The 12325-nt window shown below is 50.8% G+C and overlaps 1 protein-coding gene across 2 annotated transcripts in view; it reads left to right on the top strand.

Moving 5' to 3' along the window:
- Positions 1–12325, top strand: part of LOC144608179 (rho guanine nucleotide exchange factor 10-like protein) — a 109590-nt gene that overhangs the window by 70145 nt on the left and 27120 nt on the right. For both annotated transcript variants that reach the window (XM_078425686.1, XM_078425687.1), the window contains 5 exons: positions 1016–1161; positions 3140–3318; positions 5522–5637; positions 7869–7996; positions 9801–9901. In XM_078425686.1, the coding sequence (XP_078281812.1) occupies positions 1016–1161; positions 3140–3318; positions 5522–5637; positions 7869–7996; positions 9801–9901 (670 nt within the window). The remainder of the gene's footprint in view (positions 1–1015; positions 1162–3139; positions 3319–5521; positions 5638–7868; positions 7997–9800; positions 9902–12325) is intronic.

The raw sequence follows: 12325 nt of genomic DNA, 5'->3' as shown, positions 1-12325 counted from the left end.
GCCACAGTGGCTGGGCGGCAATGTGACAAATCTGGGTTGGGCTCCACTCCCAAGCACAGTTTGCCAGTTCACTGCCCAAAGAGCTGTTCATCGCATGAAGTCATAGAAACATAGACAATAGGTGCAGGAGGAGGCCATTCTGCCCTCGAGCCAGTGCCTCCATTCAATGTGATCGTGGCTGATCATCCACCATCTGTACCCCGCTCCTGCTTCCCCCCCCAGTCTGCACATGAGTGTCAGTAGCGTGTGTCCCAGGGCAAATTTAGTGGCTGCCTCAGAGTCGCCTGTTGCCCAAACCACTGGCCACCTGTTGGCCACAGGCGTGCTTGGGTTTCTTGCCCACTTCCTAAAGTAACGTGGGACGAGGTCGAGCATTAAATTCCATGTCCTCACAAACTGAATGGCATGATCAATGACCAAGTAAATCACCAAAGACCCGTCTAAACAGCCCATCTCACCAGACTGGCAGCATCCGAAATGCAGGCACATCCTGTTTAGATGTAGCTGTAAACCCTTTCTGCTCATGTCTTCAATGTATTGTGTGTGTGTGTGTGTACTGTGTGTGTGACTGTGAGAGAGGGAGACAGTGTGAGACTGAGTGTGAGACTGAGTGCGAGACTGTGTGAGACTGTCTGAGTGTGAGACTGTCTGAGTGTGAGACTGTCTGAGTGAGACTGAGTGTGAGACTGTCTGAGTGTGAGACTGTCTGAGTGTGAGACTGTCTGAGTGTGAGACTGTCTGAGTGTGAGACTGTCTGAGTGTGAGACTGTGAGACTGACTGTAAGAGACAGACTGAGCGACTGAGACTGACTGAGAGAGGGAGACTGACTGTGACTGTGTGAGACTGTATGTGTGTGAGAGGCTGTGTGTGAGAGACTGAGAGACTGACTGTAACTGTGTGTGAGAGAGGGAGACTGACTGTGTGTGACTGAGAGAGACTGAGACTGTGGCTCTGTGGCTGTATAAACCTAACATGCACACTGGATTGTTTCTCGTTGTTCTCGTCTCTCTGCAGTTGCTGAGTAATGGCCAGCGGCAGGTCGTCCTGTGTGAGACTCTGACTGAGACGGTTTATGGGGAGAGGGGGCAGATCCTCAAATCCAAGGAGCGGCGGGTGTTTATGCTGAACGACCTCCTCGTGTGTGCCAACATCAATGTGAAGTGAGTACAGAGGCCTCTCTCCACAAACGATTCCAACTCACACTGGCCAGCTTTGTGGTTCGTGTGGGTCTCGTCTCTTGGCCTGATGCTCATCGAGCAGAAACCCAGTGTTGTCTTTTAGGCTTTTTTAGTTTTACAGATACAGCTTGGAAACGGGCCCTTCGGCCTGACATGTCTACATGGCCCATCGGTCACCAACTCGCACTAGTTCCATGTTATCACACTTTCTCGTCCACGAGGCATGTGTTTTCTTTCTCCAGAGGCCAATTAAACCATAAACCCGCACGCGTTTGTGATGTGAGAGGTGGGCTCCCTAGTGATGTGGTTTAATATCTATCTGAGTCTAGACTGAGGAGTGAGAGTCACTCTGTGCATTAGTCAAGGACTATCTCTTGTATCCACACACCTGAGGCACTGCCTGTTGCCCACTGTACCGGACTGGTGTTGACTTTGACCCTCTTACAGCTCATTGCCTGGCTCCTGTGATGGATGAGGGATGGGGGGGGGGGGGGGGAGTGGGGGGGAGGGGGGGAGTGGGGGGGAGGGGGGGGAGTGGGGGGGGGGGGAGTGGGGGGGGGGGGGGGGAGGGGGGAAGTGGGGGGATTCACCGTGACCCTGCGTTTCCCCTTGTGTGGCACAGTGTCCAGCGGTAGAGTTTTCTGCCTCACAGCGCCAGAGACCCCGGGTTTGATCCCAACTGCGGGTGCTGTCTGTACGGAATTTGTATGTTCTCCCGTGATCGCGCGGGTTTTCTCTAGTCCTCCGGTTTCTCCCACACTCAAGACATACAGGTTTGTAGATTAAATGGCTTGGTATAATTGGTAAATTGTCCCTTGTGTGTGTAGGATAGAGTTAGTGTGTGGGATCGCTGGTCGGTGTGGACTTGGTGGGCTGAAGGGCCCGTTTCCTTGCTGTATCTCTAAACTGAACAAAACTAAAGTTGACCAATATGAGTTCTTCAGTAGATGCCCATTCCTCAGCGCGGTCATCTCTTGACGATGAGTTCAACATGGATAACTTATTGATGAGTGTTCCACTGCATCACAAGGCAGCCTTAAAGATTGTGGTATTATTCACTTTATTATTAATCGCATTGTAGAGCAAAATGTTTCTTCACAATATGCTGCGTTGAGCAAATGTTATGGCAGCGTATTAAATGCTGCTTTCCCTAATGGTTCAATGCATGGATGCCAGTCAGATGATTGATGATCGCAACAGCAGTAGAAAGGACCATGGGATCCTTCTGAGATTTCAGAAAAATGGAATCGGCCACTATCCACGAGCTCAGGCTTTGAACCCCTACTAGAACACAAAGGGATGTAGGCCAGGGTTTGCCTTCAATCACTACATGGGCAAATGGCTTGCCAATATTTGGCCAACGTTTGGGCATCAGAATTAGGTACATCAGTCTGAAGAAGGGTCTCAAACCCGAAGCATCACCTATTCCTTCTCTTCAGAGATGCTGCCTGATCTGCTGAGTTACTCCAGCACTCTGAAACGTCACCTATCCATGTTCTCCACAGATGCTGCCTGACCTGCTGAGTTACTCCAGCACTCTGTGAAACGTCACCTGTCCATGTTCTCCACAGATGCTGCCTGACCCACTGAGTTACTCCAGCACTCTGTGTCTGTCTCAGCTACATGAGGCTGTGTGATCCCCATCCAAGGTGTCCTTGACCAGTTGATAGCTCGAGCCACTCTGACACCATCTTCTCCTCCCACGTCCTCCCCCAGGCAGAAGGAGTGGGGGCAGCGAGCACACAACAACACACCCACCTCCATGTAACCCCACACTCTGATGTCCAAAGTCTGGAATTCCCACACGGTTAATCTAATGGTTCAATGGCATTGGGGAACTAGAATGTAGTGGGCCCCGGCTTCTCCTTCCCCATAACATGGTGCCCAGAACTGAACACAACACTCTAGATGTGGTCTCACCAACGTCTGGTACAACTCCAACAATGTTGGTGTGTTGCAGGAGCCAGCCGGATATCGGCAGCTTGGTGCCCGTTGGCCCCAGGTACACGGTGAAGTGGAGCGCCCCCCTGCTGCAGGTCCAGGTGGTGGAGGTGGGCCAGGAAGCCAAAGCCTACGACAAGGACACCATTATCTTTCAGCATCCAGGGAGCAAGAAGGCCTCGGCTACCTCTCTCTCAAGTAAGTCTGGTGTGCTGTGGTTGTCTCGTCTGGTCACTGCCAACAAGTCCATGACCAAGACTTGCACAATCTTGAAACTTGTGGGGTGAAAGTGGTGCAACTTTTAACAAACTAGTTATTGATTTGTGACCATTATTGCCGTTCCTAAATGCCCTCAAAAAATGGTGCAAACCCTCCTCTTGAACTACTGCAGTGAAGACGTTTGGACAGTTCCCAACCCAGCCGTGTGAATACTGATGTCTCTAACTTCAAGTAATCCTTGCCTGCCCTCTCTCTCCATCTTAGTTCCCTGACTAGTTTGACTGTCCTCCTGATTAAATTTGAATCTTCTATGTCTCGTTGTCACCTTCCCCGAGCTAACACTGATACAATGATCCATTCCACATGTTCCGTGATGTTCATCCCCTTTGGATCTCTCGTTTTCACACCTTACCCTTCCATATCTCTGTCTCTCTCTCTCTCTCTCTCTCTCTCTCTCTCACTCTCTCTCTCACTCTCTCTCTCACTCTCTCTCTCTCTCTCTCTCTCTCTGTCTCTCTCTGTCTCTCTCTCTCTCTCACTCTCTCTCTCTCTCTCTCTCTCTCTCTCTCTCTCTCTCCCCCATGACTCACAGTCTGAAGAAGGGTCTCGACTTGAAACGTCACTCATTCCTTCTCTCCAGAGATGCTGCCTGTCCCGCTGAGTTACTCCAGCATTTTGTGTTTATCTTTGGTGTAAACCAGCATCTGTAGTTCCTCCATTTATTGCAGGTGCAGTTTGTAATTGACCACAGGCTCGGGGCTGTGTTTTATCATTGGGTCACCACTCCCCATTCTTGGAGGTAATATATTGAACATTGTTTATAAGGCCAATGGGTAAATACTTGCAAGTGTAAAGTATTCAGAGTGCTTTGGAGAAATTAGTGGAGAGTGGGACAAACAGAGCTTCATCCAAGGATAGGGTGAGCAGTTTCAAATACTTGGGAGTCCGCATCGCAGAGGATCTGACGTGGGCAACGCACATTGCCGCACTGGTGGGTAAGGCTAAGCAGCGCCTTTACCACCTTAGACAACTGAGGAAATTCAGAGTGTCGCTGAGGATCCTTCATTGCTTCTACTCTGGGGCTGTAGAGAGCATCCTGTCCGGCAACATTACAGTCTGGTTTGGGAACAGCTCTGCCCAGGACAGGATGGCCCTGCAGAGAGTAGTGCGTTCGGCAGAACGCACCATGGGAACTACACTCGTCCCCCTGCAGGACCTATACATCAGGAGGTGCAGATCCAGAGCAAGCAAGATCATGAGGGACCCCTGCCACCCCAGTAACGGACTGTTCCAGATGCTACGGTCAGGCAAACGCCTCCGCTGTCACGCTGTGAAAACGGAGAGGATGAGACGGAGCTTCTTCCCACAGGCCATCAGGACTGTCAACTTTGATAACCCCAGAGACTAAATTTTTGTCGACACTTTTTGTGCTATGTTTAGTAACTTATTAACTTTATTTATATGCTGTAACTGTAATTCTTTTTGTGCACAACCCGCAGGCATTGCCACTTTCATTTCACTGCACATCGAGTATGTGTATGTGACAAATAAATTTGACTTGACTTGACTTGACGCACATACTTAACTGACCAACTAATTAAAGATAGGCACAGAGTGCTGGAATAACTCAGCGGGTCAGGCAGCATCTCTGGAGAAAAGATATTTCTTCATCAACTCTCTGTACGAAGGTCACACTAGGAATGGGCTTGGGCGTTCTGGTTTCTCCCGGCCCTCCCCACCCCACACTTCTACCTGTTGATCCTCAGTGTTTAATGATGTCCAGGGGGACTGATGTACTTGGAAACTGTAGAGCTGTGAGCTAGGACAGAGATAATAAACTGAATGAACTGCAGCTGCTGGAATCTTCAGCAAAACACAAAGTGCTGGAGAAACTCAGCGGGTCAGGCAGCATCAGTGGAGGCCTTCTGCAGACTGATTGTGTGGGGGGGGGGGGAAGAGCTGGAAAAGAGAGGTGGAGGCAGGACAGAGTCTGGCGAGTGATAGGTGGGTACAGGTGGGGTGGTAGACTGGTAGATGGGTGAGGTACATCGGAGTGCGTTTGTGTCATGGGATGGGAGTGAATGGTCATTCGGTGGCTGGAGTTCTGACATTCCCATGTACTATCCACAACTTCTCCCCGTTGGGCTTGTGCCCTGCGTTAATTGTCCTCGTTCATCCTCAGCGAAGATTTACATGGGACCTCCTCGCCTTTACCAAGAGCTTCGGGACCTGCAGCAGGATCTGGCCGTGGTGACCCAGATCACACAGCTCATCAGCACGCTCAACGGCACGTATCGGGTAAGACCACCTTCAACACTAACCATCAACCTCTGCTTCAGAAAAATATCTGCTCCTCCTTTAACTGTGCGAAAAATTGGGCACTATTTTTGTAATTTTGGAATAGAACATGGGACAGATATCCATTGTGTAATCTCTCCCTTTGTGTGTGAATGGGCAGCGGTGTGTGTGAATTATGGGCAACCCAGGTCATTGAGGAGCTGTGTCCAGCACAACCCTTTAGCAATGCTGCACGGAGACAGGCCCTTCAGCCCACTGAGTCCATGCTGACCAGCGACCATCTGTACACTAGCACTATCCTACACAAGAGGGACAATTTATAAATATTTACCGGTCAGTTAACCCACAAATCAGTACGTCTGTGCCATGTGGGTGAAACCGGAGCACCCGGATTGAACCCACACGGTCACGGGGAGAACATATAAACTCTTGACTGCACCCATAGTCAGGATGGAACCCGGGTCTCTGGCGCTGTGAGGCAGCAGCTCTACCGCTGCACCACCTTAATGACTGCACAATGTGAAGGGAAAAGTCAACTCGACACTTGTCGGAAGAAGGGTCTCGACCTGAAAGGTCACCCATTCCCCCCCCTTCTAGATGCTGCCTGACCTCCTGAGTTACTCCACAGAAGGTAGTTGAGGCCAGTTCATTGGCTGTATTTAAGAGGGAGTTAGATGTGGCCCTTGTGGCTAAAGGGATCAAGGGGTATGGAGAGAAGGCAGGTACAGGTTACTGAGCTGGATGATCAGCCATGATCATATTGAATGGCGGTGCGTACAGGCTCGAAGGGCTGAATGGCCTACTCCTGCACCTATTTTCTATGTTTCTATGTTTCCAGCATTTTGTGATACTCTACACCTGTGATCATTCTGACTAACTGTGTGAGGATCACCGTTACCCAAGTCCAATCAGAAACAGCTTTAAGGGCACGAACAGAAAATGGAACTCCCCATTGTAACTGCCCTTCCATCCTGTGCCTCCATTTCCAGAGCTAGGCCACACACAGACTGAAGAAACATTACCTGGTGTTCCACTGGGGCAGTTCACACCCCAGCAGTACAACAATTTGATGTAACTCCCCCTTTCACTCTCCATCCTGAGTGCGCACACTTTTCTCCCACTATTTCACCCCCCCCCCCACAGTATGGAGACAGGCCCTTCAGCCCACCGAGCCCATGCCGACCAGCACACACCAGCTCTATGTTATCCCACTTTCCCATCCCACACACTAAGGACAATTTACAGAAGCCAATTAACCTGAAGCTCTGCAGTGGTTGAAGAAGGCAGCTCACCAGCACCTCCTGCAGGCCATTTGGGGATGGACAAATGTTTGGCTTGCCTGCAAAAGAGATTGAATGACCAGAGTAGCTGGTGTCAGAACAACTGTAATGGGGCACCAGAGGCTGGAGCTTTACACCTTGGTTAATAACCCGGTCGGGTGCAGTGACCTGCTGCTGTGTGTGGGTGCCATCGTCTCTCAGTGGCGATGGCGCTCGAGTCCGGCACGGTGGTGCAGCGGGTTGAGTTGCTGCCTCACAGCGCCAGAGACCTGGGTTCCATCCTGACTACGGGTGCTGCCTGTACAGAGTTTGTACCCGTGTTCCGCGTGGGTTTTCTCCGGGTGCTCTGGTTTCCTCCCACACTCCAAAGACATGTGGGTTTGTTGGCTAATTGACTTTGGTAATATTGTCCCTGGCACGTGTTGTGTGGGATGGTGCTAGTGTGTGGGGATTGCTGGATGGCACAGTGGGCCCAAGGGTCTGTTTCCATGCTGTATCTCTCAATCTAAAGGATGCAATGGGTCTCTGTGTAAGTGATGTAATTGGTGTAGTACCTGTTGTATCAGTCATAGAACACCTTTAGTTTAGTTTAGTAATACAGTGCAGAAACGGGCCCTTCGGCCCGCTGAGCCCATGCTGACCAGCGATGCCCGAACACTAACACTATCCTATAATCACTAGGGACAATTTATGTTCATACCAAGCTAATTAACCTACAAACTTGTACGTCTTTGGAGTGCGGGAGGAAATTGAATATCTCGGGGGGGGGAGGGGGGTGTTGGGGGGAACCCATGCAGGTGACGAGGAGGGCATACAAACTCCGTACAGGCAGCACCTGTAGTCAGGATGGAGCCTGGATCTCTGGCGCTGTGAGCAGCTGCTCTACCCGCTGCGCCAGGTGCCGCCTGTGTAGGATGGTTGTAAATATTGCCACCTGTCTCCTGCTCCTAGAACCTCAACCTGCCTGTGGCCCGGGATTGGTACAGAGCGCTACAGAGACTGATCAGGATCAAGGAGGATGAGATCCAGTCAGCAAACAGGTGCCACCTCCGCCTCCTGTTACCAGGGAAACCGGACAAGTAAGTTGGAGTGGGGGCAAGTGGAGTGAGTGCGCGTGGGGCGGGTGGTGTTCTGCAGTCACTTCATCATCATATCATATCATATATATACAGCCGGAAACAGGCCTTTTCGGCCCACCAAGTCCGTGCCGCCCAGCGATCCCCGTACATTAACACTATCCTACACCCACTAGGGACAATTTTTACATTTAACCAGCCAATTAACCTACATACCTGTACGTCTTTGGAGTGTGGGAGGAAACCGAAGATCTCGGAGAAAACCCATGCAGGTCACGGGGAGAACGTACAAACTCCTTACAGTGCAGCACCCGTAGTCAGGATCGAACCAGAGTCTCCGGCGCTGCATTCGCTGTAAAGCAGCAACTCTACCGCTGCGCTACCATCAAAGACACACGAGTCCCACTACGTTTTTGTGCCAACGAATTGTAGTTGAAATAATGTAATTGGAATAATTAAAACAATCTGTTGTTTAAAACAATTAACACAACTGTAGTGAGTGAGACCTGTCTCAGATATTTAAAAAACTAGAGACTACAGGTTTACTAGGTTAATTCCCGGAATGGCGGGACTGTCATATGTTGAAAGACTGGAGCGACTAGGCTTGTATACACTGGAATTTAGAAGGATGAAAGGAGATCTTATCGAAACGTATGATTATTAAGGGGTTGGACACGTTAGAGGCAGGAAACATGTTCCCAATGTTGGGGGAGTCCAGAACCAGGGGCCACAGTTTAAGAATAAGGGGTAGGCCATTTAGAACGGAGATGAGGAAAAACTTTTTCAGTCAGAGAGTTGTAAATCTGTGGAATTCTCTGCCTCAGAAGGCAGTGGAGGCCAAGTCTCTGGATGCTTTCATGAGAGAGCTAGATAGAGCTCTTAAAGATAGCGGAGTAAGGGGGTATGGGGAGAAGGCAGGAACGGGGCACTGATTGTGAATGATCAGCCATGATCACATTGAATGGCGGTGCTGGCTCGAAGGGCCGAATGGCCTCCTCCTGCACCTGTTGTCTATTGTCGATAGATGGGGCACTAGAATATGTTTCTGAAGGAACGGGTGTTTATTCTGGTGATTTTTGATTTGTTTCCCCCCCCATTACAGAGGTTGCAAAATTCATCACCGATTATTAAAAAACAAACTGGCTTTGCTGAAAGTTTGAAAACAAAACTGAAAATAATCCCTGGGTGTCAGGGGTTATGGGGAGAAGGCAGGAGAATGGGGTTGAGAGGGAAAGATAGACCAGCCACAATTGAATGGCGGAGTAGACTTGATGGGCCGAATGGCCTCATTCTGCTCCTGGAACTCGCCAACGTATGAATGTAGTTGAGATTTTAGTTTTTTGGGTTTCTGGCCAGCAGCGAGATCTAGAATCCCAGCTGTGGAGTTGTGTCTTGTTGACTGAGACAGGAAGGGACCACAACAATCTACATTACATGTCCTAAATATGTCAAATGGAATTTTCTTAATATGATCGGTTTAAAGTTTTAAAAATAAAAATGCACCACTTGCGCTCGGTATTAAACGTCTTATTGATTTAGTGGAAATTCTCCTTTTCTTATTTAAAAAAAATATCCATTTACCAAATCAGCTTGCAGGAGTGTCTATCCAGCGCTTGTGTGAGGATTTAGCTTTTAATCTATAATTCACAGCAACTTGCTCTCTGACAACTGTACAGATACAGCTTACTTAACCAGTAAACCTCTCTGCTTAACTTTCCAACAGCTGTTTAAGATTTCCTCTGCCTCGTGAATGACTCTGAGATTAATTGTCCTCTTCCCTCCCAACCCTCCTTGTCTTTGGTTGCAGGTCTGGGCGTCCGGTTAGCTTCATGGTGGTGTTTAACACACCAAATCCACGCAGCAAGATTACCTGGGTCAACCAGCTACACATGGCTAAAGTTGCACTAAGTAGGTAACTGTAAATGCGTGTGAGAGTGTCAGGGTTGCCAACTTCCTCACTCCCAAATACGGGACAAGGTGACGTCACCGCCCCGCGCCCCACGTGACCTCACCCAGCCAGCGGCCACGTGCTCCCGCTCCGCCCGGCCCGGACGGCCGCCATTGGTGGTGGAGCGGGAGCACGTGGCCGCTGGCTAGGTGAGGTCACGTGGGGCGCGGGGCGGTTACGTCACCCTTTGTCCCTTATTTGGGAGTGATGAAGTTGGCAACCCTACTAATACGGGACAAGGGCGGTCCCGTTCGGGACAAACTAATTTAGCCCAAAATACGGGATGTCCCGGCTAATACGGGACAGTTGGCAACCCTAATCATGCCTGAGCTATCTCCCCCTCTTCAACCCATTCTCCTCCTCACAACCCCTGACACATCTACTAACTTGCTGTGCAGGAAGGAACAGCGGACGCTGGTTTGCCCCAGAGATAGACACTGAATGCTGGAGTAACAGGCAGCGGGACAGGCAGCAACTCTGTAGGCACCCATTCCTTTTCCCCGCAGATGCTGCCTGTCCCGCTGAGTTATTCCAGCATTGTGTTCTATTCATTAATATGCTAGTGAGTAGCTGTTGCTGTTTCACACTCTGGAGATTGTGGGTGTGAGCGCCGGTGTCAATGAATGCTGGAGTTTGTTGTACCTGACAAGGGCTAGTATATTAATTTGGTTTTGGAGATACAGCGTGTAAACAGGCCCTAACGCTGCCAGCTTGATTGGTGCTCTTCCTTTCAATAATGGATGTTTCCACTGGTGGGAGAGTCCAGGACCAGAGAACACAGTCTCAGAATAAAAGGATGTGCCTTTAGAAAGGAGATGAGGAGGAATTTCTTAGTCGGAGGGTGGTGAATCTGTGGGATTCTCTGCCACAGACGGCTGTGGAGGCCAAGTCAATGGATATTTTAAAGTTCAAGTTCAAAAACACTTTATTTGTCCCCGAGGGGCAGTTTACAAGTAGTAGAGTAGTCCAAAAACTATTGGGGGGGGTAGCAGGGTGAGCAGTGGTACAGGGGTGGTTGGGAGCTGAGGAGATTGACAGATTCTTGATTAGTACGAGTGTCAGGGGTTGATGGGGAGAAGGCAGGACAGTGGGGTTGAGAGGGAGAGATAGATCAGCCATGATTGGATGGCAGAGATTGGGGTTGAGTGGCAGTCTCAGGCCTTCCACGCTGACCATCGATCACCCGTTCACACAGGTTCTACATTAGCCCACTTTCCCATCCACTCCCTACACACCAGGGGCAATTTAGAGGCCGATTAACCTACAAACCCTCAGGTCTTTGGAGTGTGGGAGGAAATCGGAGCACCCGGAGAAAAGTCACGGGGAGAACGTGCAAACTCCGCACAGACAGCACCCGTTATCAGGATGGAACCCGGGTCTCTGGCGCTGTGGGGCAGCAGCTCTACCCGCTGCGCCACTGTGCTGCCCACTCTGAGTTTATAAGGCCGAGCGATTCTAGGCTCGGTGACAGCCGTCAGTGGGTGAGGGGAGGGGGAGGGAGGTGGGGGGGAGGGTGGGGGGAGGGTGAGTGGAGGGTGAGTGAGGGAGAAAGAAGTGGGAGGAGGAGGGAGAAGTGAATAAGACAGGAGGCAGGACTGTGCAATCAGCAGCAGAAGGTATGGTGATCCTCTCCCCACTCTCTCGCATGTTGTGGGACTAGTGCATGCTCTGGGCTGCAGTGACTAACACTGCCTGCTGCAGTGCCTGCCCACATGTTGTGGGACTAGTGCATGCTCTGGGCTGCAGTGACTAACACTGCCTGCTGCAGTGCCTGCCCACATGTTGTGGGACTAGTGCATGCTCTGCGCTGCAGTGACTAACACTGCCTGCTGCAGTGCCTGCCCACATGTTGTGGGACTAGTGCATGCTCTGGGCTGCAGTGACTAACACTGCCTGCTGCAGTGCCTGCCCACATGTTGTGGGACTAGTGCATGCTCTGCGCTGCAGTGACTAACACTGCCTGCTGCAGTGCCTGCCCACATGTTGTGGGACTAGTGCATGCTCTGGGCTGCAGTGACTAACACTGCCTGCTGCAGTGCCTGCCCACATGTTGTGGGACTAGTGCATGCTCTGGGCTGCAGTGACTAACACTGCCTGCTGCAGTGCCTGCCCACATGTTGTGGGACTAGTGCATGCTCTGGGCTGCAGTGACTAACGCTGTCTGCTGCAGTGCCTGCCCACATGTTGTGGGACTAGTGCATGCTCTGCGCTGCAGTGACTAACGCTGCCTGCTGCAGTGCCTGCCCACATGTTGTGGGACTAGTGCATGCTCTGCGCTGCAGTGACTAACGCTGCCTGCTGCAGTGCCTGCCCACATGTTGTGGGACTAGTGCATGCTCTGCGCTGCAGTGACTAACACTGCCTGCTGCAGTGCCTGCCCACAT

The sequence above is a fragment of the Rhinoraja longicauda genome, chromosome 30 (genome assembly GCF_053455715.1).
Source record: "Rhinoraja longicauda isolate Sanriku21f chromosome 30, sRhiLon1.1, whole genome shotgun sequence".
NCBI lineage: Eukaryota > Metazoa > Chordata > Chondrichthyes > Rajiformes > Arhynchobatidae > Rhinoraja > Rhinoraja longicauda.
This window is presented reverse-complemented; position numbering and strand designations above follow the sequence as displayed.